General features: G+C 46.0%; 1 protein-coding gene across 1 annotated transcript in view; it reads right to left on the bottom strand.

Moving 5' to 3' along the window:
• UNC13A (unc-13 homolog A) overlaps positions 1-26,743 on the bottom strand; it is a 147,979-nt gene that overhangs the window by 75,262 nt on the left and 45,974 nt on the right. Inside the window, exons 10-18 of the mRNA XM_054979662.1 lie at positions 25,734-26,534; positions 24,533-24,626; positions 19,098-19,147; positions 17,218-17,296; positions 7,809-7,814; positions 5,777-5,848; positions 3,015-3,234; positions 1,238-1,465; positions 933-1,074 (exon numbers count right to left, since the gene is read on the bottom strand). Of these exons, the coding sequence (XP_054835637.1) occupies positions 933-1,074; positions 1,238-1,465; positions 3,015-3,234; positions 5,777-5,848; positions 7,809-7,814; positions 17,218-17,296; positions 19,098-19,147; positions 24,533-24,626; positions 25,734-26,534 (1,692 nt within the window). The remainder of the gene's footprint in view (positions 1-932; positions 1,075-1,237; positions 1,466-3,014; positions 3,235-5,776; positions 5,849-7,808; positions 7,815-17,217; positions 17,297-19,097; positions 19,148-24,532; positions 24,627-25,733; positions 26,535-26,743) is intronic.

Here is a 26,743-nt window from a genome sequence, read left to right as displayed (position 1 = left end):
TTGGACTACAGAAGCAAACCTGAAAGGGAATGCAAGTGCAAACCTGATAGAAGCAAACCTGAATTCGGCCACATCCTTATTTCCCTGCCTCCTGAATACCACATCTGATTTCTACCTAGATCACAATAACAGTGCATTGATCTGAACAAACACACCACTTGGTGATGTGGGCTAGTCATAGACTCCTAGAGTTGGAAGGGGCCTTACAGACCATCTAGTCCAACACTTAGCCCAATGCAGGAACAGCCTAAAGCATCCCTGACAAGGATTTGTCCAGCCACTCTTTGAAGATTATCAATGAAGGGGAACCCACCATATCCTTAGGCAGCCAATTTCACTTTTGGATTACTCTTAACATGAAGTTTTTCCTAACATCTAGCTGGTACCTTCCCTCTTGTAGTTAAACCTATTGTTTTGAGTCCTATCCTCTGTTACCCCTAGGAACAGCTCCCTTCCCTCCTCTAAGTGACAGCCTTTTAAATGCTTAAAGAGAGCAATCATATATCTCTTCAACCTCTTCTCCAAACTGAACATTCCCAGGTTCCCCAATCCTCATAGGGCTTGATCTCCAGGCCTTTGATCATCCTGGTTGCTCTCCTCTGCACCCGTTCCAATTTGTCCACATCCTTTTTGAAGTGAGGCCTCCAGTACGGCACACAATACTCCAGATGAGGTCTGACCAATGAGGTATATAGTGGGACAATGACATCCTGTGATTTGGATGTTATGCCTTTGTTGATACACCCCAAGACTGAGTTTGCCTTTTTTGCTGCTGCATCACAAAAAGTGCTCATATTTAGCTTCCCATCCACCCATACCTGAAGATCTTGTTCATACACACTGCTAGTCAGAAGTGTATCCCTCATCCTTTGAGATAGATAGACAGGCTGGTGACACACAGTCTTAAGGAATGGCTGGGAGGGGTCACTTACAAATGGAAGTTCTCCTCCCAGACCGGGTTCAAGTTGCCATAGATGGTTTTCGTTCTCTTTTTGGTCTTCCCAACCTGGACGGTGACATATGGATCACTGGAGCCGGTCTTGTCCTTTGCCTGCAGGCCTTGCGCACAAACAACTGCCAGAAAAACACACAGGTACACACAACATACAAGTGCAAACAGGCAGGAGAGAGAAGGAATGCCATCTATTTTTTTTCCAAAATCAAGGTGTGTTCTGTATGAGAATGCCTCAGAAGATAAATCACAGCAACCCTACTGAGGTCGAATAGAAGCGGATACCTGTGATGCTGATCTTGGCCGACCACTTGGAGGTACCGTCCAAAACACTTTGCTTGACAGCCTTCATCTGCTGGGTGTGAGTGGTCTTGGAGACTGCAAAGATCTCCTGGATCAACTCAAAGATCTCGGGCTTATTGCGTTCTCGGATCTTCATGCGATCTTTCAGCACCATGATGATATTCTGGGTCCGGTCCTCGGCTCCATGCTTCGAACTTTTCTCTGCTGCTCCTGAACACACAAAGAGCAGGCATCGTACTCTAAAAGGGTCACTTTAAAGCTCTGTTCCCGAGGAAAATTTTGATGGAATAGGGCACTGCATGTCTCTCTGTGTGCATGTGTAACTCTCTTGATAGTAAGCTGCTTCTCTTTGTCTAAGGTAGGAATGCCTCCTGACTCCTCCTCTGTCTTCTGTGTCTCTTGGAAGATTTCTTTTTCTTGCCTCATGGCATTCCAAAAGGGAAGGATGTATTTCTCACAGCTCCTGCCGTGAAAGCCTCATCCACAGACCTACTTGCAACTTTGCTGCCGGACTAACTGGCCATGGTATTTATAGGGAAAGTGACTCTTTAGACCAGGACTCTTTCCACTCCAAGATATTGCCATGAATGGAATCTACCTCAATAAACTGTAAGTTCTGTCTTTCTACAATTTGATTGCCTGAGGATTAATTACTGCACGTTGAAGAAAATGCTTCTGACTAAGGAACTCTGCTACCAAACAAAATATAACAATTTCTAATACATTTCTGGGTATCCAGACTATCTGTCTAGTACAGTTTCATCCCAACCTTCCAAAGAGTTCAGGGCAGCCTGCAGCATACTCCCTTTCCTCATTTTATCCTCACAGCAAGCCTGCACAACTGACCCCAGGTTATCCAGCAAGCTTCATGGCGGAGTGGGGATTTGTCTGCCAGATGCTAGTCTGGCACCCTAACCGCCCCACCACTGATAGTGATAAAAATTACAAGATTATGCATAGGAAACATTAATATTTCACACCTTAGAAATTGGAGCGCCTTAAAATGGTTAATTATGCACTTTATTAAATGAATTTTGCTATAAAGAATTTTGCTATAAAAATTGTTTTATAATTTGGGACATGCAACGTATTTTTAGAGTTAGCTTTTCATGGCTTATTGCTTCTTTCCAGTCTTTTTCCATGACACCCTCCTTGTAATACACTTCCAAATACAACCTGGAAGTGACGCAGCAACATTGGTGAAGTCACAGCAGGATTGCCAGGTCCACTTATCCAGAATCCACTTGCAGCTTCTTCTCAAGGGCATGAGCTCCAGGCGCAGTGCAATGACATCACTGCTGGGAGTGACATCATCATGCAGGCCCCAGAAGTGCTCCCGGGCTTCCTGCCAGGCTGATTTGGGCCCCCAAATGGGCTGAATTGGCCCAAGAATACTCTGGGGGCCTGCGCGATGATGTCCCTCCTGGGAGAGACGTTGTCATGCCTTGCTGGGATCATGCCCCAAGAGGCTCCTTCCTGCGCCACTGTCCCCCCGCCAGCCAGGTGCATGGTGGTGAGGGGAGGAGGGTGGGAGCAGGGGATCCCCTGCCCTCACCGGGGGAATGGTGACCCTATGTCACAGCCACTCCTTATGTTTTAAGCCCCAGCCCTCCTGCCAGTTTGCCAAGCTCAGCCTGGCAACCTTACATTATTGTACTCATTCCAAACACATTTGGGCTTTCAGATAAACCTTCCCCTCACAGCATTCCTCCCAGGCCCAGTGTCCAAGCCAGTTCTGACAACCAAGGTGCCCCCTCACTTTGCAGGCAGTCGGCGTTGAGGAGATCCTGGCACTTCTCGTGGCATTTGACCCCACACTCAGTGCATCGCATCCCTTGGCGAGCAATGCCCCAGAGTAGGCCCTCACACTCGTAGCAGTAGGTGGGGGTGGTGGCCGTCCACACCTCAAAGTTGTGGGGGGTTGTGGAAGAGATGGGGTAGATTAAGGCTTGAAGGGTCTTCTTGTAAACATGGTTTTTCTATGGAGAGAGAACAAGGACATGCATACATTTGAGCTCTGTTTATGGTAATTCAGAAAAGGAGAGGAAGTGCTTGCGACCCAAACCATGCTAGGAATCCTCCTTGGGATCAGGTGATCTCTGACAGGCAACTCGTGCATCCCCTCAGACTGGGCATCTCATGTAAACACGAACACCACTCTTATGCTGAGTTAAACCATTTGTCCTGTATTTATTTTCATCGGCAGTAGCTCTCCAGGTTCTCTGTCAGAAAACAAGCCTTTCGAACACCCAGAGACCTTTGAAGAGAAGATGCCAGAGATGGAACCTGGGACCTTGTGCAGGTGCTCCAACACTGAGCCACGTCTCTGTATTGTCTTCTCTGCCTGGCAGCAGTTGCCCGGAATCTCAGGCAGAGAAAAATCTTTTCCCATACCTAAAATCAGGGCTCCTCCAACCTTTTTTTAGCCTTTGGAATATTAAGGCGAGGTGGTAAGTGCCACTCATAGAAGGTGGAGCCAAATCCAAAATGGCCGCTGCAGGAGGTGGAGCCAAAGCCAACATGCCTGCTATAGGAGGTAGAGCCAAACACAATTATCTCGATTTGCTAATGAATTGACAAAGGGGAATAAAAAAGCAAGGAAGGAGAGCCCAATAGTAGAGTAGAACCACACACTGACTAAAGAAAGGCTGGATGCAGTTTCTTCTTACCCTCCATGCATCTGACGAAGAGAACTGTGGTTCTCAAAAGCTTATGCTACAGTAAAGTTGGTTAGTCTTAAAGGTGCTACTGGATTCTTTGCTATTTTGCTACTACAGACTAACACGGCTAACTCTGCATAGTAGTTCTTCTGATCCTCCAGTGGCTATTGCAACCATGGAGCCCCTTCTGCATTCCACTCCTTCTTAACTTTGGCTTAACTAGTAGAATTTTCTAATTTAATTTCAGCATTGTTTCCCGTTCCTTTGGCTCATTAATATTATTTTCTCTCTTCTGTGTGTTGTGTTCATGAAACACTTCCCCCGCCCAAACAAAAACAACCTTAATGCATGAGTACATATGACTTCCCTGAGATTCTTTTTGTGCGTTGTGTTATTGGTGCCCTGTGTATCTTGGTAAAACACCACACATAAGGAATCATTCTGTATGCAACTATACATACCATCACATCAAGACTGGGGAGGAGGATACATTAATACTCAACATTTTAGGTTTCATATTTATATTCAACCTTTGTATTCAACCTTTATATTCAACATTTATACTCATTCAACATGTTAAGTTTCAAGTTTCACAGCTAATCTGTTTTACAACTACATTATTAGTTTCAACATTACTGCATATTGGAGATTACATACATACTTTCGCTGCTTCTACGTGGCCACTATAACTTTTAACAAACAGGTAATATAAAACACAAAAGGAAAATACAAAAAGAAAGTCTATTATGTATCTCATAGTAAGAACATAATAATAACATGCTTCTACTCAAAAACTGATTCTATGTTGACTTATATTCAAGATGTTAAAATTAAAACTTACTTGTTGAATATAAATGTATCCTAATATAAGCAAGTACAATTGTATTCGCACAGCGTCTTAAGAAATGTCTTAAAAATTTGACGAAGGGAACTTTGGGAAGATATATTTTGTTACATATAATTATTTTTGATCTATATAACTGTGTTATATAATCTCTTTTTTCCTTTCCTGTACCCCCCCTATACTATCACTTTGTTTTTTTAAAAAATAAAAAATATAGTTTGCAATGCTTTACACAGATGTACATCAGTAATGCAGAGGAAGGAAAAGGAGATTAAGTAATGGAAAGATCTAGCACATGGTGCATGCGCAACCTCAAATAGAGGTGTGCCTGCATAGTGTAATGGTTAGAGTGCTGGACAGACCCAGACTTCTCTCAGAAACGAAACTCACTGGGTGACCTCGGCCCAGACTGTCTTTTGCAGTTCTGTCTATCCCACATGATTGGTGTGAAGATGTGGGCCGTTTCCACACATCTTACCTGCCTGCAGAACTTCACGCGAAAGACCTGGAAGAAAGCATCTTCTCGCATGAAATCGCGCCAAGAAGATGCTGTTATCTGGGAGTTTTGCGCGATTTCGCGCAAAACTCCCAGATAACAGCATCTTCCTGGCGCGATTTCACGCGAGAAGATGCTGTCTTCCGGGTCTTTCGCACGATGTTCCGCAGGCAGGTAAGACGTGTGGAAACGGCCAAAATGGAGAAAGGAAGGACCATGTACCTTCCCTGAGTTCCCTGGCCAGGATAAAAATGGGACATATTGATAAAAAATTCAGAAACAGAACAATGGAGGAAGGCATTAGTTGCACTTTGGTAACAAGACTGGGTAACTCAGAACTGGGATTAGGAAGAAGAGAATTTTGGAAGGAAAGGTGGAGGGAAACACAGACCCATGGCAGAAAGGACAAATTTCCAAATGTTTGAGGCATACCAACCCCAACCCTGACTTTGCAGGCCAAGTTCATAACTGTAGCAAAACCGTCTTGTGTATACAAAAAGGGTTTGGGGAATCATACTCACTAGCTCTTCATTGTTTAAAGTGCTTGATGCGAGTGCTGACGTGATACCAGCTTTCCTGGACTGGACCAAGGACTGTCAGAAAGAAGAACAAGGAAGTAAATTGACCCGTTTGAAAAACAGCTGCCAACAATGGACGTTTCCTTTTGCCCTTCGTCTAGGAAGACACAATGCTTGTCAACAGACACCAGGAGGTCATCTCTGAGCCTCTGGAAAGGTAACAAAGGACTAATAGGGAGGACAGCTGACACGTTCCTCCCTCTCCCAATTCGCCTCTCTTAAATTTGTCGGCAAATATTTCCTTGCATGTGCAAATCCTTGGCACCGGTTCAAGGTTTTGGTGTTGACCTATAAAGCCCTATGCGACTGGGCCTTCGGGACCACCTCTCCCCATATGTTCCCCGGAGGTCGCTTTGATCAGCCACTAAGAACTTGCTGATGGTCCCTGGCCCCAGGGAGGTCCGCCTGGCCTCTACCAGAGCCAGGGCCTTCTCAGTTCTGGCTCCGACCTGGTGGAACTCTCTGTCTGAGGAAACTAGGGCCCGGCAGGATTTGTTATCTTTCCGCCGGGCCTGCAAGACGGAGATGTTCCACCGGGCATTTGGTGGGGGCTAGGCTGTCCTCTCGCCGGCCATACCACTGAAGACCTTCCACCACCCATGCAGGAAAATGCTGCATTTTAATATTTTATACCCACCAGTTTTAATTGTTTGATATGATGTTTTAATGTTTTTATAATGTTTTTATTGTTTTAAGCTGTTGTTAAACCGCCCCGAGCCCGAGCCCGTCTGACGGGGAGGGCGGTCTAGAAATGCGATTAAATAAAATAAATAAAATAAATAAATATGCTCTGGAAGGTTACATATTCATCTACTATTCGATATTCAGTATTAAACTTCTGAAGGTTTTGTGGCAGCCACTGACAGTTGACCCTATCTGATGGGCGAAGAGGAGGAATTCCATGTGGGGCCATTTAGCCCACCATGACTGTCAAAACGCAACAGTCAAAGTTCACTTCCAAATTTCAAATGCGGAATTTGGGAGTGAATTTTTGACACTGAAGTTCAAACCACAAATTTTCAAAGTTGTCAAAAGAACGGAGACCATCTTAGAGGACTCATTCCCCCATCTTTGGTACAAGCAGGAACGTCTCTTTTAAGTTGCCCTCTGATGAGAAACAGCAACGTGATCCCCCTCACTCCGAATGGTTTATTCATAGGCAAATCTATGCGGATTATTCGATTAAAACACAGCTGATGAAGCAAATCTACTGTCAGCCCTATAGAACCAACCAGTATGCAGAACATGAAAAGAGCCCTATTGGATCAGACCCAAAGTCCAACCAGTTCACCATCCTGTTTCAAGTAGTGGCCAACTGGAAGTCCACAAGTACATCATGAACCCTTTTTTGTTTGCTGTGATAGACTGCTCCTGAGTATGGAGGTTCTGTTACGTTATCCCGTTTAATAGTCATTGATAGACCTGTCCTCCACAGAAACGCATGAAAAGCTTTGCCGGGTTGGACCAAGAAAAAGGATCAGCAATCTTTTTTTTAAAAATTGACCAACTAACTGGTCAGAGGCTTCTGGAGGCAGGGCATGAAGGCATCGAGCCACCCTCTGTCTGGAGCATTTGGGACTTTGACTGTCACTGGCTGACACCTGGTCAACATCAGGGCCGTTTTCACACGTGCCCCGGGAGATCGCACAAACTCACAGCATGAAGCGTCTTCCTACCACAATCTCCAGGCACGATCCCCTTTAATGGCCCGATGACGTCAGAATAAGGGCCATTAAACGGGATCGTGCCGGGAAATCACGCTAGGAAGACACTTTTATGCCGTGAGTTTCGCACGATCTTTCCGACGTGTGGCCGTGTGAAAATGGCCCTGATCCACTATTCCCAGTTCAATACTAGGATTGCCTGGAGATGGCGGTTCAACACTTGTAGCAAGGCCGTCATCTGGATGCACCTTCCAAGCAAGTCTGCCAGAAAGAATTGCAAAATAACGAGGAAAGAAAAGAGCAGTACTCACCATGGCCTGTCAACATCAGGGCAGCCCAAAATGAGTGAGATTCAGAAGAAAGGAAAAGTGGTTAACACCCAACCTGCTGGGAAAATCAGAAGACAAGACCTCCCTTCCTATCTTGCCCCCCAATAACAAGAAGGGCTCTCAAGGTCTGGCTGAATCATAGCTTGCTTCTGCATATATGAAGCCCTGGCCACACTGGGAGCAACATCCCTCCCTGATCTCTTTTCCAATTTGGCTTTCTATGCATTGCCATCGACGTTGGGTGCCCAGAGCGAGGTACTTGGTAGCTGGCTAGTAAGAAGGGTGCTTTGTTACCCATTTTGAGAATCTTTTGAAAAGTAAAAAATGGGCTGGCTTTCAAGTGGATCTAGTTTCTATATGGGGCTGGTTCCAGGTTCTGGGGGCCCTTGGCAAAATGATGCGCAGTGTCTCCTCCTGCTCCCAGGCACAGCTGGGATGCAGGTAACAGCAGGCTGGCAAGTGATGGCCGCTGGTCCCAGCATCCCCCACTGCATTCTTGGGCAAGTGAGCAAAAGCAGCCAATGGCATCACCGGCAGAGGAAGAGAAGAAGTCACTGCCAAAGCAGGCAGGAAGGGCAGGCAGCCCCAAACCCTCCACATACACCACACAGCACCCCCCCGGGGGCTTTGGCATTTCCTGGCAATGCTGTCCCCTAGAGCCAGTCCTGCTCCTGTACATCAAGTGAATGTAGCTCAGATCTCCATGGCAGTCTGACAAACCCCAGCCTTAGCCTCTTCCCAAAGCTGTTGAGAACTGTTGTGAAAACACCAGCTGGCTTTAAGCTGGGAAGCAGCTCCCATATTTGTGAGGAGTCTCAAGTCTGGAGATGACGGATATTCCTACCCAATAGGGTCATTTTAGGGTTGCTGGGTCCCCTTACCCTCCAGGCGGGAGGTCGGAGACCTGGCACTTACCTGAGTGCTGCCCTCGTGTGCAAAGTGCCTGCACGATGATGTCACTTCCGGGAAGTCACATCATTGTGCAGGCCACGTGGCATCCCTGGGAGCAACCCTGCACTCTGCTGTGGACCGATTCGGCCCAAATTGGCCCAGATTCAGGCTGAATTAGGCCACTGTGCAGCACGAGAGTGCAGCTGGGGTGGTGTGACAGGCCCTGGAGTGCTCCTGCGCCTTGTAGTAGCCCAATTTGGCCAGAACTGGGCCAGATTCAGGCCGAAATTGGCATACAGCGGCATACAGGAGTGCGCTGTGCCACCCAGGAGCATGCCCTGTGAAGCGCGTTCCCTCGCCTTTTCCCCCACTGGCCAGGCAAACAGGGGCAGGTGGTGGAGGGTGGGAGCGGGGGATCCCCTGCCCCCAGCAGGGGACTTGCAACTTTAGGTCAGTTCCAGGTGTTGGCAGGGCCCCCATGGCCACAACTAGGCTCTCCTTCTTGCCCTCCCATCCACCTGCCCCCATCTGGCTGTGCGCCCTTCCTTTGCCCACTTGAAAGTTCTCCCACTGCTTGCCATCACAGTCACCCATACTGCCTGCACGCCCTTCCCCTGATGGTGCTGGGTGCTGGGTATAGCTAGGGGTGTCACTGCCATGGCCACTAGGAATGCTGATGCTTTGAACATCACCCAGATGCCCTCCTCCGGCAGCACTAGGCAGCATACGCAGCTGGGAGCAGAGGTGCCAAAGCACTCACAAACAGTGAGTGGAAGGGTGTGAGCGCAGGCAGCAGAGGAGATGTGTGAGTAGGGAGTCAGCAGCAGTGGGAGCCCTCAGAAGCCACAGGCCCTGGCAGCTGCCTCACTTTAGGAGATGCTGACACCAGCCCTGATGTACCATTAAGACATGAGAGGAAGGGAGCAGGAAGGCACCTACCTGCCAGGCCCCTGACCTTCAGGTAGACAACATCTAGGCAGAGCTAGATGCACCACTTATCAGACCATCTACACCGAACTGCATGTGTGGAACTCTCTCTCCATGCAGCATTGCAGCTTATGCATAGGAAAGCTAGGAGCTTATGCAAGGAAGCATGCATGGAGGGTGGGGCAGCTCCTGCTCCCCCCCCTACTTTATGAATGTCACTCCAGGAGGCTGCAGGGGGTCAAAGGTGGAATAGCTTGCAAGAACCTGAAGTTCTATCCCTTTCGAGGAGAGTTTACATTCTCTCCGAAGAACTCTGAAGAACCAATACTGATCAAGGGTACCCCTCTTTGTCTAGATGTGTCCTCTAATACCTCTCCAATCCCCACCTCCTGTTTCCACCCAGAGAACACAACAAACCCCTCTGAAACTGGAGGCATTATTCTCAATGGAACACGCCTGCAAATAACACGGGCTTGCAATTCAAAGAGTTCCAACAGAATGGTGATATGCACACCCCACCCCCATGCACACACAAAAACACAGCTTTTAAGAGGCATACCTGGAGCATTCCCATCTGCACAAACAACCCACCTCCCACCCCACCTTCCAGATTTGGGTACCCACACACAAAAGACACAGGCATCAGCATTCCCCCAAGACAGGATAGCCAAACAGAGAGAGAGACAGGAAAGAGACAGCCACGCCAATGGGAAGGAGCAGAAGCAAAAGACAAACAAGTCCAGCTGTTGCAGGCAGGGAGTTCGAGACAGAGAAGCAAAGGGACTTCCAGGAGAGACAAGTTAAAACATTATTAGGCACTGCGGGTAAGGCCGATACTTAGCCTGCAAGGATGTGAACTGAGCTACACTGCTAAATTGCACTTGAAACCAGTTTCTCTGTCATGTCTCTAGCTACACTGCCAAGATCCCTAGGGATGGTAATTTTGAGAGGGCCCTGGAAAAGCCATGGTAGGTATCTCAAAGACTACAACGCATGGGGTTCTTTAATTGCAATAGGTCCATGGACTGTAATCCTGGGAACTGTAGTTCTACTGGGAGGGCTTGGGAGGGGGAGGATCCTGAATTCTAAGCACCTGCACAGAAACCGGGAGTCCAAGGGGGATAGCCAGGTGCAAATGCTGAGGGCCCCAGAAACATCACACTTCTCATACCAGCATGAGAAAATGGGCATCAGCCTAAATTTCTCCATAAGTAACTCTTCAAGTAACTAGATGAGAGTCCTGCTGACTTTTGCAGCTGACTACAAGATTTTTAACTTTATGGAAAGTGTTGAAATTCTCATGACTGCTGTTATTTTTCATGCCACTTTCTGTTGCCTCACACCGAATTTTCCTTGTTAAATGTATACAGTTTCTAAATGAACGTTGGACAATTTATGTGTTATTTATCTCCAGGATGCATAGGTAAGATATGCGTGGTATGCTGACATACACATGTCCAAATAACTCTGAAAAATGCATGTGTTTTATTGCAACAATTCAGTGAAGGGAAACAGAAAATTCAGTGACTCTCAGGGTTTATTTGCACAAAGAAGAAACAAAATCCAGCTGGGGATTTTTCAGAATGAAGCAGCAGGGACAAGAAATTCAAAACCCTACTAATCAGTAAAATAGCCTGAGACCCAGTGTGGTATAGTGGCTAGAGCACCGGACTAGAATTCAGGAGACCTGGGTTCCAATCCTCCAAAATGCCATGAAGCATAAAAGGTGACACTGGTCCAGTCACTCTCTCAGGGCCAAGCTACAAGTGAGGAATGACACTTGAATGGCAAGTGAGCAGACTCACGTGTATTCCTCCCTGTTCACTTGCACTTGATCGCAAGTGAACAGGGAGGAATACACGTGAGTCTGCTCACTTGCCGTTCAAATGTCATTCCTCACTTGTAGCTTGGCCCTCAGCCTGATTTACCTCACGTGGTTGTTGGGAAGAGAAAATGGAAGAGGGGAGACCTGTGTATGCCAAGCTAAGTTCCTTGGGAGGATGGGAGGAGTAAAAATGTGGAAAACAGATATTGCAGGTGGGTGGTGGTTAAAGAGAGTCATTTAGTCCAGATTTGGCAACCTTGGGGAGCTGTAGATTCTGTGGCTATCCCTTGAGTTACTAGCTCAACACAGAAAGTGTCCCAAATCCTGAGGCAAATCCATGCATACTGATGCAGTGCAAAATTAAGTCATGTATACATCTGAAGCTATATTGCCATGAAGCTAGGCAATTGATGAGTCTTGCAATTTATTGCCCATTGATTGACTGAATTCTTTTTTAAATTAAAAAAAAGATCTGGTGATAGCTGGGATTGAAGTTGGCATCTTTTGCAGACAACATGGGGTGGGGTGGGGGGCTGTAGCACTGAACTACGGGCCCTGCAAAGTTAGTACAGCATTGAAAAGGGTTACAGACCAGGGAAGCATGCCAAGGAAGGTTAAGGGGGTATACATTGGCTGTGTCTTGAAAGGTACACTTTTGTTGGGTAGGTGGAGAGAGGACAAAACTGGAAAATTGGAGGAAGACAGACTGATGCCCTTTATTGGACAGGATTCTGAAATTGTTAAAGTGACAGCACCTTACGCAAACAGTCTACCAATCCCGAAACATCTTGTGAGCTAACCAAAAAGACAGGTGGCCTTATTCAGGAGTCTTGGACAGCGTTTCCACCTCTCGGGGCTGAACAGAGGGAAACCCTGCTTCTGAGTCTTTGATGCATCTAGGCCTTGGAACTGGTTGACTGAACTGGGAGCACAGATCTGAGCACGTTGCTTAGTATGCAGCAGTTGCAGAGAAACGTAGTCTAGCTTTCATCCTGACCAGCTTCCTATGTATAGGCTAACCACTTCCCTGAAAACAAAAGAAAACAGAAGTCCAGCACCTTAAAGACTAACGAGATTTATTCCAGCGTGAGCTTTGGGGAGTCAGAGCTCATTTTGTCAGCTCATTCAAGCCTCTAAAGAAGTGAGCTTTGACTCGTGGAAGTTCATGCCGGAACACATTTTGTTAGTCTTAAGGTGCTGCTGGACTCCTCTGTTGTTTTGCTGCCCCAGACTAATGCAGGTGCTGAAAGTATCGCCATGAACACTGGGCCTGTGAGCTGAGAGAAATGCTCTTGGGCCACGGTCAAAGGTACTAGTTTCACTACACTAGTTGAATGTCTGTTGCTGTGGCAGGCTGGTGTGCTGTAGCAAGAGAACTCTGGCTGGGCACAAAGTGTCTCTGGGCTGTCTGTGCACAGAGAGACATTGCATGTGTAGGATACATGCACCACGATAGGGACTGGACCACCCAATGCATGTGTCCCAAAATATAGCTCATCTGTATATATGAAACTGCTGCCCCTGGGAACCGATTCAGGCCCTATCACCCCACTTTCTATAAGTACCTTGGTCACACTGTGCTGGCTAGCTTCCATAAACTCCCCATTGGAAAAGCTGAACGTACAGCTTGGAGCAGAAGAGGGCTACCTGAAATTCTTTATCAAAACAGAGCAGAGTTCCACTGAAGAGGGCTTTCTTACACATGGAATGAAATGGTTCAAAGAGATAAAAGGACAGGGGCTGTAGACTATACTACTGCACACTGACTGTTATTGGCATTCATTATGTCATGTCAGATTGCTTCTGTTTTGTTTCAACATTGTTTCAGCTATCAGATTTCTGCTTGTTTTGCAAATGTTTGCCATCTATAGCCTATTGTTTATGGAATGTTCCAGCTGTTGATCGTATTGAATTGCACTGTGTAATCTGCCTGCAGTCTCAGTGAGAAAGGCAGACTATAAACAACGTAAATAAATAAATGTAACCTGAGAAAGCTTCACCAGCAGAGGATCATTCTGCTGAGAAACCGTCCTTGCCTCAAGCTCCTCCGTGCCAGGCCAGCACCAATCCGGTTAAGCTCTCAAGAGGGTACGTTGGATTGGGGTGTTGGGGGAAAGGGGACCCGTAGGGTGCTCTCTCTTTAACCACGTTCTCACCAGATCGCTGATGACTAGAGGAAGAGATTTACGTCCGTGCTTAATGTCAGGCATGCTGTCAATGCAGCGCAGAAACTTGACCGCTGCACCCCTGAGGGAATACCCAGCCAAAACAGCATCATAGAGAAGGGGAAAAAACAGAACAAAAGAAAAAAGATACGAGCCATATTAACCAAGCGAAGCAGAGCCAGTCCCACCAGATGGAGTGCTCTGGAGCCATTGGAATGGAGGACAGGGCCCTCAGCCCACCCAACCGGAAATTCTGTGTCGGGGAGCAGAATTAGTAAACAATTTCTCCTCATAACGGTTTGCTTGGAAAACATTAAAATTATATTGTCCTCCTTTCACCTTATGGGTCACCGTTATGGATGCTTAAATCAAAAGTCTTCCCTTTAAAATGCCATGACTATTATCAGTAAAAATAACAACAATCACAACAATAATAATGACGCATTTGAGAGCAGGTGAGATGTTGTGAAGAAAGATGTCATCCCTACTACAAATTATATTGGCTTCAAACCAGGGCTTTTTTTCAGCTGGAACACGGTGGAACGGAATTCCGGAACTTCTTGAAAATGGTCACATGGCCAGTGGCCCCGCCCCCTGATCTCCAGACAGAGGGGAGTTTAGATCGCCCTCCGCGCCGCTCAGCGGTGCGGAGGGCAATCTCAACTCCCCTCTGCCTGGAGATCAGGGGGCGGGGCCGCCGGCCATGTGACCATTTTCGCCGAGAGCAATTTTTAAACTTTAAAAAACTCCCCCCTTGTTCCAGCTGACCCAAAGTGACATCATTGTGCGGTCCTGAGTTCTACCACTGAGTTCCACCACCTCTTTTCCCAGAAAAAAAGCCCTGCTTCAAACCAATTTGAAGTTGCATGGAATTCCTCCAGAGAATACTGAGAATTGTAGTTTGTTGAGAAGGCAGGGAATTCCTTGGGGGAAATCCCACACTGCCACCTCCGTAAAGACTGCAGTCCCCTGGAGAGAGAGGATCCCTGCAGCCGTATAGCAGTTAAAAAGTAAAGAGCTGTTAAAAAGAAAATGCTCTGGGGAATAGCTGTTAAAAAAAATAAAGGAGAGCCCAAATGGCCATTTCCCCATGTCGAAATAACTTGGAAGAAGTTTTCCCTCCCTGATTTTACTGTTCCACATGCAGAGAATACCCTACGTAGAGCAATAAAAATAGGGAAAGCTATTCCCAAAGCTGCTGTGTAGCTGCAGGGAACCTGCACATGTAGCTTGAACAACAAAAGACTGTTGAATCAGGTTAGGTCTCTAGAGGAAACATGCTCTAAGAATGTCTAGAGTTTAAATCTCACTTCCACTGCAAGCTCAAGGGCTGTTTCTCTCAAGGGGGCTGTTGTACAGGTACCAGGAACATGCTTAGAACACTCTCTGGTGTCATTTTAGAAAACTCCCATATCATTTCAACAGCCTTGGAAGGAAGGCCAGTGATTTGCGTCCCCAGTACCAACATGCCTGCTATGACGGTCTGTGGGCTAACCTACATGAGATATTTCTAAACGAGTCACTATCTCATAAAGCAGCTGCAGGGAATATCATGTTTAAAGAGGAATATCACTTTTAAATAGGGTTGACAGGTCCAGGTTGGGAAATTCCTGGAGATTTTGTGGGTGGAGCCTGGAGAGAGCGGGGTTTAGGGAGGGGAGGGACCTTTGTGTGGTATAATTCCATAGAGTTCACCCATCAGAGCAGCCATTTTCTCCAGGGGAACTGGTCTCTGTTGCCTGGAGATCAGTTGTAATTCTGGGACACCTCCTGGAGGCTGACAACCCTACCTGAGGAGGCTCAAACTGGGGGATAAACCGTGGCTCAAACCAGGGGACAGAGGGCTTTTGGGGGGGGCACCAGGAGTGCTCTGGAACACTTTCACGTCATTCCGGCAATGATGTCATTCTCGGTGTAATGAGGAAGCAACAGGTCACGTCAGGGGCCGATTGGGTAAAAATCAGCCCCCAATCTAGTGTTTGGGGCCAATTTTTACCAATGGACCTCCGGAACAACCCTGCGCTTCCGCTTCCTGCCAGGAATTACGTCATTCCTGTCACGATGCGGAAGTGTTCCGGAGCAAGCAGGAGCTCACTCCTGCCCCATTCCTGTGACTTTCCCCCTGCCAGCCAGGGGAGAGGGGACAGGGGGCAGAGGCTGGGGCGGGGAATCCCCCACCGAGGTAATGAGATCCTGATTTTTAACGCTTGCAGGGGCCCAGTTCAGCACAGGACCAGAGTGTGGGTGGAGGAGAGGCTCTCACTGGGCTGTTCTGGCTTGGGAAAAATGACAGGACAAGGCAGGAACCCGCCCCCCCCATGTATGTTCCAGAGCCAAATCAGGCCCCGGCAGGCTTCAAAAATGATGTGGGGAAACTTGCTTGTTAAAAAAGTCTTGTGTAGTTTGGACTTGAGGTTGGGTGGAAGGGGTGGTTCTAGATTTGGGGGCTGAGCAGAGAGTTCCTGGAGGCTCTCCTCCCCACCTCTGCCATTTCTGTCCCTGTCTCCCTTCCTGCCCACCCACCTGCGTGCCCCCTACCTTCCTGTGCATCTTTCCCCTGCTCTGCTCATGCGCTCTCCCACAGCTCATGCCCATAGCTGCTAGCACTGCCTACAGCCCTTTCCCTGGTGGTGCTGGAATGTGTGTGTGCACCTGGGAATACGGGTGGTGCTCACAAGTGAGAGCCAAGCTACAAGTGACGCCTGACACAGGTTGGACGCTGGTCAGCTTCCCTCAAGTTTTGATGGGAAATGTAGGCGTCCTGGTTTTGCAGCTTGGCTCTCCATTACAGCTGCAAGACCAGGACGCCTACATTTCCCATCAAAACTTGAGGGAAGCTGACCAGTGTCCAACCTGTGTCAGGCGTCACTTGTAGCTTGGCTCTGAGTAGGAGGAGGGAAGGCATGAGGGAATCAACAGTGCAGGGCCCTGCCAGAAGCCCTAGGCTCCCAGCAGCTGCCCCATCTGACTGTATGCTGGCACCAGCCTTGTTGGGTGGGGAGAGTTCAATGGCCCTTGGTGTGTGTGTGTGTGTGGGGGGGCTCTTGTTGGTTCCCTGCTGGAGGCTCTGGGGCTCCCTGCTCACTGCATCTGTGTCGCCACCAGAATGCCTTTTCTCATCTCTAAATTCTGGGTGAAATGAATGGAGTGCACTCAAAGGAGCAAGGAATTAAATCTGGGTTGTCCATCTGGTGAGCCTTCCTTCTCCCCGACTAACTTGCCTGCCAACTACAATCAGCATTGCAGGATTAGATCAGCCATTATATGACACCTGCTCTGAGAAAACAAAATACTGCATTTGGCCAAGCTGATATCCCCGGTGCTTCATTTTTATCCCACGCTTTAAAAAAGGGGGTGGTGGTGGTGGTCCAAAACCAAATTCAGAATGTTCAAATGGTAAATCTGTGCATTGCTTTGTTGAAAAACCGGAAGCCGTCTCGGTTTCTATATATCAATATCATTGGGAGCCCTTCGTCCATTCGCCTGGCTCCAGAGGGACTCATAGCAAAGATCCTGCATTTCAGAGCAGAGAAAGCCAGCAGCTGCCGGAGAGAGAAGAAAACGTTAGGGAGAAAAACCTCACCAAATCACTAACTAGGGGGATGGGTTTTCTCTTGCGTATGTCAGGCATGCTATCAATTATGATCAGCCCTCCACCAGGCCTAGAAAAAAGACACAAAAAGTCAGACAGCACAGCAGCAGCCGGAGGTGGGAAAGAGAGAGGAGGAGAGGGCCAGGACAGGGAGGGAAAGGCAGAAATGGACAATCGGAGCAGACTGTAGAGTGGGGAGATTGTGGCCCAGAGCTTGCTGCCTCTCCGACTGAACCATTGCTCCCACTCTGCCCAGGGAGGCCTGGATTCTTCATCCTCTTCCCTGGCCTATGGGGGGTTAAAGAGATCCAATGAGGGTCATCCTGAAACCTGAGCAGCAGAAAATCATTTCAAAGAGAACAGGAAGAGGGCACACAGGCAAGTACACACTTTTTTTTTGATGGTCAAGCAGGTTTTGAAATGATAAGAGAAAACTTGTTGAGCCTATTTCCCAGAGGACACAAATCCACTAGGGATGAGTCAAGGGGGACATTTTCATTGTTCCCTCCCCCTTCTGGATATTGTTATCTACCGTTGATGTCATTTACGACTCCTTGGTTTCAGTGCAAGGAAAACGAAACTGGTGTGACAATAAAGGGTCACAGGTTGGTTTCTCACAAGGGAGAAATGAAATCCGGGGGGGCTGTTCACGTTGGACCAGACAGCTTTCAGAAATCGGCCTCGATCCCTAGTGTATGTAACTTGAGCAGTAGCAGCTTCTCTCTTTCAAAGCTCCATTGGATTAGTTCGAATGGATCAAGAAAGCCTTGGAGGGCATCCCTTAGCTCCTTCATTCCTAGCAGAAATGCCGAATAGACATATCCACAAATCCAGTATGGTCTCAGCCAAAAGTCTTTATCCTTCAGCTTCTTTTTTTTAAAAAAAGTGCTGCACAAACACTCTGTATATTTATAAGGTCATTCATTGCCTGATTAATTCTGAAAAAGTTAATTTCTTCCCAAGTGTACAACTGTTCTGGTGACTGGGGGCGGTTTCTTGATGCTCTTGAGAGTTTTGTTTACCCCTGGAGGAAAAAACCATATTATTGGGCTTTGGCCCTGATTAAGTTGTGTCAGCGCTGAGTTCCAAGTTTCAAGATGGCAGTCTCTAAAATCAGGCAATACCTGTTTGGAAGTAACATTTCTTTCACGGAAATAAGAAAGTCTGCACCATTTTAAAATCCAATGACTTTTCAAAAAAAAATATTTTTCCTTGTCAAAAAGTCAGCATTCCATGTGATTTCTGGAATTACCACTTGACTGACAGCCACCCAGATGTTTCCCCTTTGAGTTGATGCAAAGCAGTGGGGTCCCTCCCCCGCTCTGGCTTGAAAGGGAAAAAGAACTTCAGGAGCCACACAAACACAGTGCTGGGAATTAACAACTGTCATGTGGAAGGAAGTAAACTCACAGCAGTTGCACAGGGAGGTGGAGCGAAAATGCCATGCAAAAGGCAGTATTGGTCAAAAGTTGATTTCTATGCATCAGGTCTTGTCAAAGATACACTGTTACATGTCAGCTCCTGTCAAATACTCACTGCTCGGTATTAGATCTTGTCAAATATTATTCCTGTATATCAGCTGTCAGATCCTGCCAAATGCTATTCTAAATGTGAGTTTATTTTAAAATCCACAGATGACAGTTCTGGGAAGCATACTTCTGTTCCAAATTGGTTTCAGAACTGTTATATTTGAACATTAAAAACTATTTATTATCTGTTACAAACTGCTTACTGGGAAAATAAACAGGCACTGTATGTACATCTTTTTTTAAAAAAATACAGCTTCCAGTCAGTGACTTAGTATCTCATAGGAATTTAAATTCATCGAAGGAGTTTATCATTTAGAAGCGCACCCAAGATCTGTTACTCACCCGCCTTTAAACCACAGAGATTTGGATTCCCCAGATCCTTCACCTCGAGCCTGAAAGACAGAAATTACCAAAGTCAGTTCCTGTACTGGTGGAGGCATTGCATCCAGGACTCCAAGACAAACCTCAAATGAATGAGTGGAATTATTGGATCACTGCAGAGTCTGCCTAAATTTTACATTTGAATTCATAAAAAAGACCATTCTAGAGCCTCTTACTTGGTTGACATAACAGCACATAATCTCAGAATGGCATTTACATTATTGCGCTTTCAAACAATGCCAACTGAGTTATTAACTGGACGATATACCAAAAAAACCAAAGGAACCATGCATCTATGGGGCAGTTCAGTAGAAGACCTTCTCCATTATATTTTGGCCTGCCCTTTATATTTGGAACCCAGGAATAAATTCCTGGCTAGGATCCTAATTACTTTATACTTTCTCTCTGATTTTAATAAATTAGTTTATATACTATCTGATGTGGATTCCTCTGTTTCCTGTAAAATGGAACTTTTGACGTGGCCACCAAGAAAATTTAAGCAAGTGTGGTTTCCAAAAAAGCATTTAATAGAACTGAATGGTAAATTTTGGACTTGACTGTGAATTGAGAAATTTAAATATGTCTGTGACCCCGGAATTTTACATTTTTGGTTGTGTGTTTTAACTTGTAAAGGCCAATGGCTATAAAGAATAAAAATTTCTACCTACATTCAAAGTACGCCAAGCCAAGCCCTGAAAGTGGAGAAGGCTGAAAATTCCTCTAGAGACAGACAGATTCAGTTAACTAGGAAAGGGAGGTAAGATAACCACAGAAAAATGCTTCTCTGTCCTTTCTCTCTCTCTAGAAAATGGGGAAGAAGTTGCAATAGAACTGAAACTTTAAAATCTTGATGTCACCACATAAAGTTTCTTTTTGTGAAGTGTTCTGTTGATGGACGTGTGTGCTTCTGCCATTGATAAAATGCTATTGCTTTTTTGCAGTGTTTTAGCAATGCATATTGTTTTACCCAGGGCTTTTTTTCTGGAAAAAGAGGTGGTGGAACTCAGCGATGGAACTTAGAGTCAGGACTGCACAATGATGTCACTTTGGGTCAGCTGGAACAAGGGCGGAGTTTTTTAAAGTTTAAATTGCCCTTGGCGAAAATGATCACATGGCCGGCGGCCTCACCCCCTGATCTCCAGACAAAGGGGAGTTTAGATTGCCCTCTGCGCCACTGCGCAGAGGGCAATCTCAACTCCCCTCTGTCTGGAGATCAGGGGGCGGGGCCTCCGGCTATGTGACCATTTTCAAGAGGTGCCGGAACTCCGTTCCACTGCTTTCCTGCTGGAAAAAAGTCCTGGTTTTACCATGCATATTGCTAACAAAGAGAAGATCTGCATTACTTAAAGGAACTGAAAAGTGGGGTGACCTGATGATACCTAGTGGTGTTTTTGAATCATGGTGTTGATAACAATTCGATCCCATTGATTTTAATTTCTGCTATGCTCCCAAGGGAAACTTAACAGGTTATACAACATGTATTTCAGATATTTTCTACCAGGAAATACTTATGTCTAAACACTTTTAAAAATACGGGTGTTTCAACAAGATGTTGCTTGTGTGCTACTCTGACAATGAGGCTTTGGGGAACCCTACATCACAAGCAGAGAAAGTAAAGGAAATAAGGTTAAAAAATAAAGAGAAAGCTTTTGACTTTTTGAGTGGGACTACTTCCTGGAGTTTGGTTAGAAATGCTCTTGGACTTCATTGCTTCTTCATTCCAGAGTTTGTGGGCCTACTCCATGGAGCATTAAAAATGAATCCTTTGAGATATGTTTGCTTAGAGTTGTCAAAGTTTGTATGCTTTGAGCTTAGGCTTAAAACAACCAGCTTCTTTTTCACAGTCCAAACTTATAAAACGCAGAAAAAAATGTGCCAGATATAAATCAAGCAGAAAAACACATGAGCTAGGTGAACAAAAGTCCAACATGAACAAGAAGAGAAATGGAAATATGGACAAAGCAACAAATAGATATATGAATGAAATGGAACAATGCATATGTATGCACTAGGACTGATTTCTCATTCCTGCTGTTTTGTCATGAAAATCTCCACTTCAGTATTTATTTTGCCTTGTAAGATTACTTTTCTCTTTTAAGAGGGACTCTTTAGCTGGAATATGATGATTTGGGCTGAGATTATTTCTTGTCCTCTTACCCATTAGATAGGGATGCCACAAACTTTGCAAATGAGTTCATCAGTTAAACAACATATTCAATGGGAGTGATTATGGTGAGCTGATCCCCGGATTAGTTTGCTGGGGTGGCACGAAAGTTATTTGTTACTAGCCGTACTATTTGGTTGACCTCTGGGTCCTTTGATAAACTGTGCATGCGTGATGGCTATTGCTAACTACTAACATGCGGAAAATACAGCTCCCCTGGTAACTGAAAAACTGTGCACGCATTACACAGCATGCAGATGCAAAGGCCAATCATGCGCATGTGCATGCATGCTGTTGTGTTAGATGTGCAGCTGCCCAGCAAACTCTGACAAATAGCTAGGCAAACACTCGATCCAATAACTGATCAAGCAAGGAGGATATTCATCGCTGGCATGTGCGACAGGATCCAAACCTGCAGGAGTTCAGGCATCCCTACCACAAAATATTATTACCCACTTTGGCTTCTATTAACTATAGCACATCGTTTAACTTGATATAAGGACTACCAGGTTTTTTCTCCTGTTCCAGCCCTTCCAAGAGATCTGTTTGCTCTGTTGAGTGCCAGAGATATTTTTGATCAACTGCTGCTTTTTACATTTCCAGCTGGAGGCAGCCCTTTCACCATTTTCCCAGAAAAATAAAAGACGAATGTAACACCAGCTCCAACCAGTACCACCTAATCTACTGAAGCCTGCCATGCATTCTCCAAGGATGCAGTCAAGATATTTAAGATCAGGCCTACAACTTCCTTACCCTCCTTTAAAACAACAACAACCTGAGGAAGAGTTCCGAAGAACTCAAAAGCTTGCCCCACTGCTTTGTCTTGTTTTGATGGGCTTTATTTTACTGTTCTTTGGACCAACACAGATGCTTGTAGTCTCAGAGTCTCTCTACATGAGACGCCTTGGTGTGTGTTCGTCAAGTGTAGGGAGACACTTAGCCAGGAAGTGCAGTTTAAAAAGACAGCCAGCTGAGATGGCTCTTCACTGGGTTTGTCAGTTTCATCTTTGCCTCCCAGAAGGCTCTGTCAATTTCACATCTCCAGTCTAAAACTGTGTGGGATCACAACTGGAGGGCAACAAGGAATGGAAATGGGCTGGAGCTGCCTTCCAGAGCTGGGGTTGGACCTGGAGAGGTTATAATGGGCTGAAGTTTCCCTTCTGACATTTCACAGCCCCTTCACACAGCTCCAGTGTATAGCAAAGCCTTTGCCCTGCCGCGGGCTCTGTCTTTTAAAACTACCTTTCCCGGCTAACATTGCATTTCCCGACACAAGTTCTTCATGTGTCAGATGTCTCGTGTAGAGAGACTTTCACTTGTACTTGTGTAGGTCAAAGTTGAGGGTCTTTTTCCCACCCCTTTTTTTGTTCTCTCTCTTACACTGTCTCCCCTCCCCATTTTTCAAAGCTTTTGTATGTCAATAAGTGTTACACATCATGAGTTGTGTGTATAAATACCATATTTTTTGTAAAAAAAAAAAAAAGTACAAATGTGCATACACAGTGCAAACAACACTGTAGAGAAGTAGAGAAAAGTAGAGAAGAAAAACCATTCATGATAATAGGAGCAAATATAAAAAGAAACAAAACAGGAACCATTTGCTCGATCCCAACATACTACACTGACACGCATACTGGTCCATACAAAACAAGGATATTAAAATCTGTACAATGGAGGATTCTCAGCTTATTTGTTGTGCTATGGAAACACAGTCCTATTTAAATGCAAACCTGAAAACCCAAGGAGAAATTTTCTTTCTTTGACATGTTGGAAGCAATTGTGATTTTCATCCAGGAGGCACAAGAATACTTTGCTTATTTTGCAAATAACTACACTCGATAGCCCAGGCTAGCCTGATCTCGTCAGATCTCGGAAGCTAAGCGGGGTCGGCCTTGGTTAGTAATTGGGTATGACTTGATGGCACGTTCCACCCACCAACCACAGTTGATTTGGTCAAGGGAGAACTTTGCTTACCTGCACTCATGCAGCAAGCTGGATGGAGCACAGAAGGTGGGAATGAAGAGCAACTGAAAAATGGGATAAAGAACCCCAGGAGGGGGCTCTTGGGAGCCAAAAGAAAATTGGCACAGAAAAAAAAAAAGATGGTGGTTGCATTCTAAAAATGAAACAAAACAAGATTACATTCAGCCAACTGAAACAGGGAACAGGGGGAGGAGCTGAGAGGCTGGAGAGGTGGAGGAGGGTGCAAACTTAAGGCAACTCTAGAACAAAGACAATTATTGGACACAGAGATAAGTATGTCTGTGGAGCTACAGGAGAGTCTGAACTTGGACAGGCAACAAGACCACAAGCTAATTGATAATGAAGGAAGAAGCGTTGTAGGCTTAAAACTGCAATGGATTAATAATATGCCTATGATGTTTTTTACTGTTTTTACTTTTTAGACTGATTTGTAGGCCATTCTTGTCCCTTTGTAGTTGTCTTTTTGTTATGTTTTACTTTCTTTTTGTTCTACCTTTTAACTTTTCCACAATAAAAATAAAAAAAACAAATTTAAGGTTTTTTTTTAAAAAAAATGAAATTGGGCAGGGAGAATTTCCTCCACCATGGAGCTGCAGCATTAGAAGGAAAACTTTAAGTATTGGATTTCTGTCCATCATGGAGCTGTGAAAAACACTGCAGCCTTGAGAGGAAAATAGTCAATGACTCCAATTATGAGGAAGTATGTTGATTAAAATCCCTATGGTACAATGCTTGGAGCATAAGCCTCTTGCATGACAATTATGAATACACAGAGGAGGACGGGGGGGGGGGAGAGCATGTGCAAAGGAGGCTGAAATCATGATGATTTCCTTTCCAGATCTCCCCCCACAAAAAAGAGACTATAATTTCCAAGGTTCCTTCGGGCAAATAATTATAATTAAACTAATGTAACTGCAGTTAGGAGTGTAGGCGTCCTTCTCCAAAGCAATTCTTGCAAAACTTGAAGTCTGTTTAGCCTGCCTGTCTCTCCTCCTACATCCATCTGTTTATCTACATATCTTCCTGGCCATGTCTGTCTGAATCCTGCATCTTGTCTGAGTGTCTGTCTAGCCAGCCAACCAACCAGCAACATCAGCTGGTTATTTCCTAAATTGCAATCTGGGAACAAAGAGCAATGTTGTAGCTAAAGAAGGTGGAGCTTTGGGGGTCACAGGGCTGGAGTCTTATTTGAACCTTTCCAAGACGGCTGGCATAGGTCACCAGAGGGGTAGGTCTAGGGGACACTTGCCTCTTGAAGTTGCATGGTGATTTTGTTGAATGCTCGCAACCAGTTGGCTTTTGCTCGCGCTTTAGGGTCCACTACGATTTCCGGCTCTCTCTCCCTGTAACCAGAACATTGAAATTGGGTATCACATCCAGCTGCTGAGTTTTCTGCCCCAAAGTACTAGCCAAGAATCTGTGCCACATATCAACACCTGGGGAATCTAACCCTAGAGGGTTCAGCTAGTCTGCTGTCCTACGTATATCAGCCAGTGAGTTGCCTGAGATAGTGAGAATGCAACTTTATGCATGTTTATTCAGAAGTAACCCCTGTTAGATTGTGGCATTTACCCCAAGTCAGGACGGTAGCTTTAAAGAACACCTCTACTCCAAAGTAGGTCCCAGTGTGTTCAAAGGGCTAGAAAAAGGAAGAGAATGGCACATGCTGAGGATCTTTCTCCTTTTTTATGTATTTCAATAAAATGTTGCTCTGTTTAGGAAAAAGTCCGTCTGCACATGTTCGGGGCAGCTAGCTTGAGTTGCTGAAATGCTTGATAGCTGAGGAGGTAACTCCCAGTGTATGTTATCCTCCTGCCTGGCCAACTTGTTGATGAATCTCCTGAACCATCTCTGAAATGCATCTTTGCTTTGGCAACTGTTCCATTCCAGCAGGACAACACGGCTCTGTGGATTGTTGCTTTTAATTCAGTGATTTCCTGATTTCATTGTGGGTTGCTAATAATTTGAATCCTCAGCCTTGTGGGAAGGCAGACTGTAAAATGCAATAACTAGATAAATACATTCTAGAGAATAATTTGTAACAAGAGAGTTTCCAGAGTTCAGTTCAATGACGTTGGAGGCTCTAGATGTGTCAAGCCAGTGGCTGCCACAAAACAGCCCAAGAAGCCCTCTGACATAAATCCTGGCTTAAGGTCTTGAGCAAAGTGCTGAGAAAATGTAACCCCCCCCCCTGTGCATCTCAGAGTATGCCATGATGGGAGAGTGCTCAGGTGGCGCTAGATGTGGCCCCCCCAAGTGTTTGGCATTGAGCACCAAGATGAAAGCTGATTCCGCACACTTTGGATAATGCACTTCCAGTCCTCTTTATAGATCATTTGGAACGGATTTTTTCGTGTGCGGAACAAAAAATCCACCTCAAACGATTGATAAATTGCATTGAAAGTGCATTATCCAACGTGTGCGGAATCAGCCGAAATTGCATTTCTTACCTCTCCTCTGTTTTGGGGAGTTCTTCCTCTTGCTCTTTTTCCTTGGCTGGAATCTCCTCCACAGGTAGCTCCTCCTTTGGCACTGGAGGAGCTTCTTCTGCCTTCTCCCCTTTCTGTTCCTGCTGTTGCAAGGGCTGTGGCTTCTGTTGCATTTGTTGCTGAGGCGGCAGCTGTGGCGGCTGCTGTGCTTTTTGCTGCAATGACTGCTGCTGTTTTAGTTGCACGGGCGGCTGCTTTTGTTGCACCTGGGTTGGGGGCTGAACTTGCTGTGGCTTTTGTTGTTGCTGCTGCTGCTTTAGTTGCACCTGCTGAGGTGGCGGAACTTGCTGTGACTTCTGCAGTGGCTGTGGCTGCTTTAGTTGCACCTGCTGGGGTGGCAGAACTTGCTGTGACTTCTGCAGTGGTGGCTGCTGCTTTAGTTGCACCTGCTGTGGGGGCGGCTGAGCTTGTTGTGGCTTCTGAGGTGGTGGTTGTGCCTGCTGTGGCTTTTGCTGGGGTGGAGAGACTTGTGGAGTCTCCTGTAGCTGTGCTTCTGGTATCTCATCCTCAGGGTAATAGTCTTCATTCTCACTGTATTCATCACTGAATTTGTCCTCCTCTAGAGAGGCGTCTTCCTCCTCCTCTTCATCCCAGTCTTTGTGGTAACTCACCGAGCTGTGGCAGGAGTGATAGGAGTCCCCATCCCGCTCGTCTAACTCTGAGCCTTGTAGACTAATGTCTTCGGGATCAAAGTCATCGCTAAGCTGGGAACTGCCCTGGCTCAGCTCAGCTGATGAGGCGTACCGGCTGCTTCCCGTGGGGCTGCAGTAGTGGGGTAGGGGTTGGGGTGTGGGGGGAGAGAAAGCAAGAAAAAGAGGAGAAAGGAGAGACATACACAGAGGCTTATAAAAGAGCCTAGGGACTTGAGGCCCACCTCTAAGCAGGCTTACCATGATTTTCCAAAATGGCCACCTGAGGCACTGTGGCTGACATACCCTCTGTCTTTGAAAAGTCTCCCCCACCCCAGACCT

The sequence above is a fragment of the Eublepharis macularius genome, chromosome 5, assembly GCF_028583425.1.
Source record: "Eublepharis macularius isolate TG4126 chromosome 5, MPM_Emac_v1.0, whole genome shotgun sequence".
NCBI lineage: Eukaryota > Metazoa > Chordata > Lepidosauria > Squamata > Eublepharidae > Eublepharis > Eublepharis macularius.
This window is presented reverse-complemented; position numbering and strand designations above follow the sequence as displayed.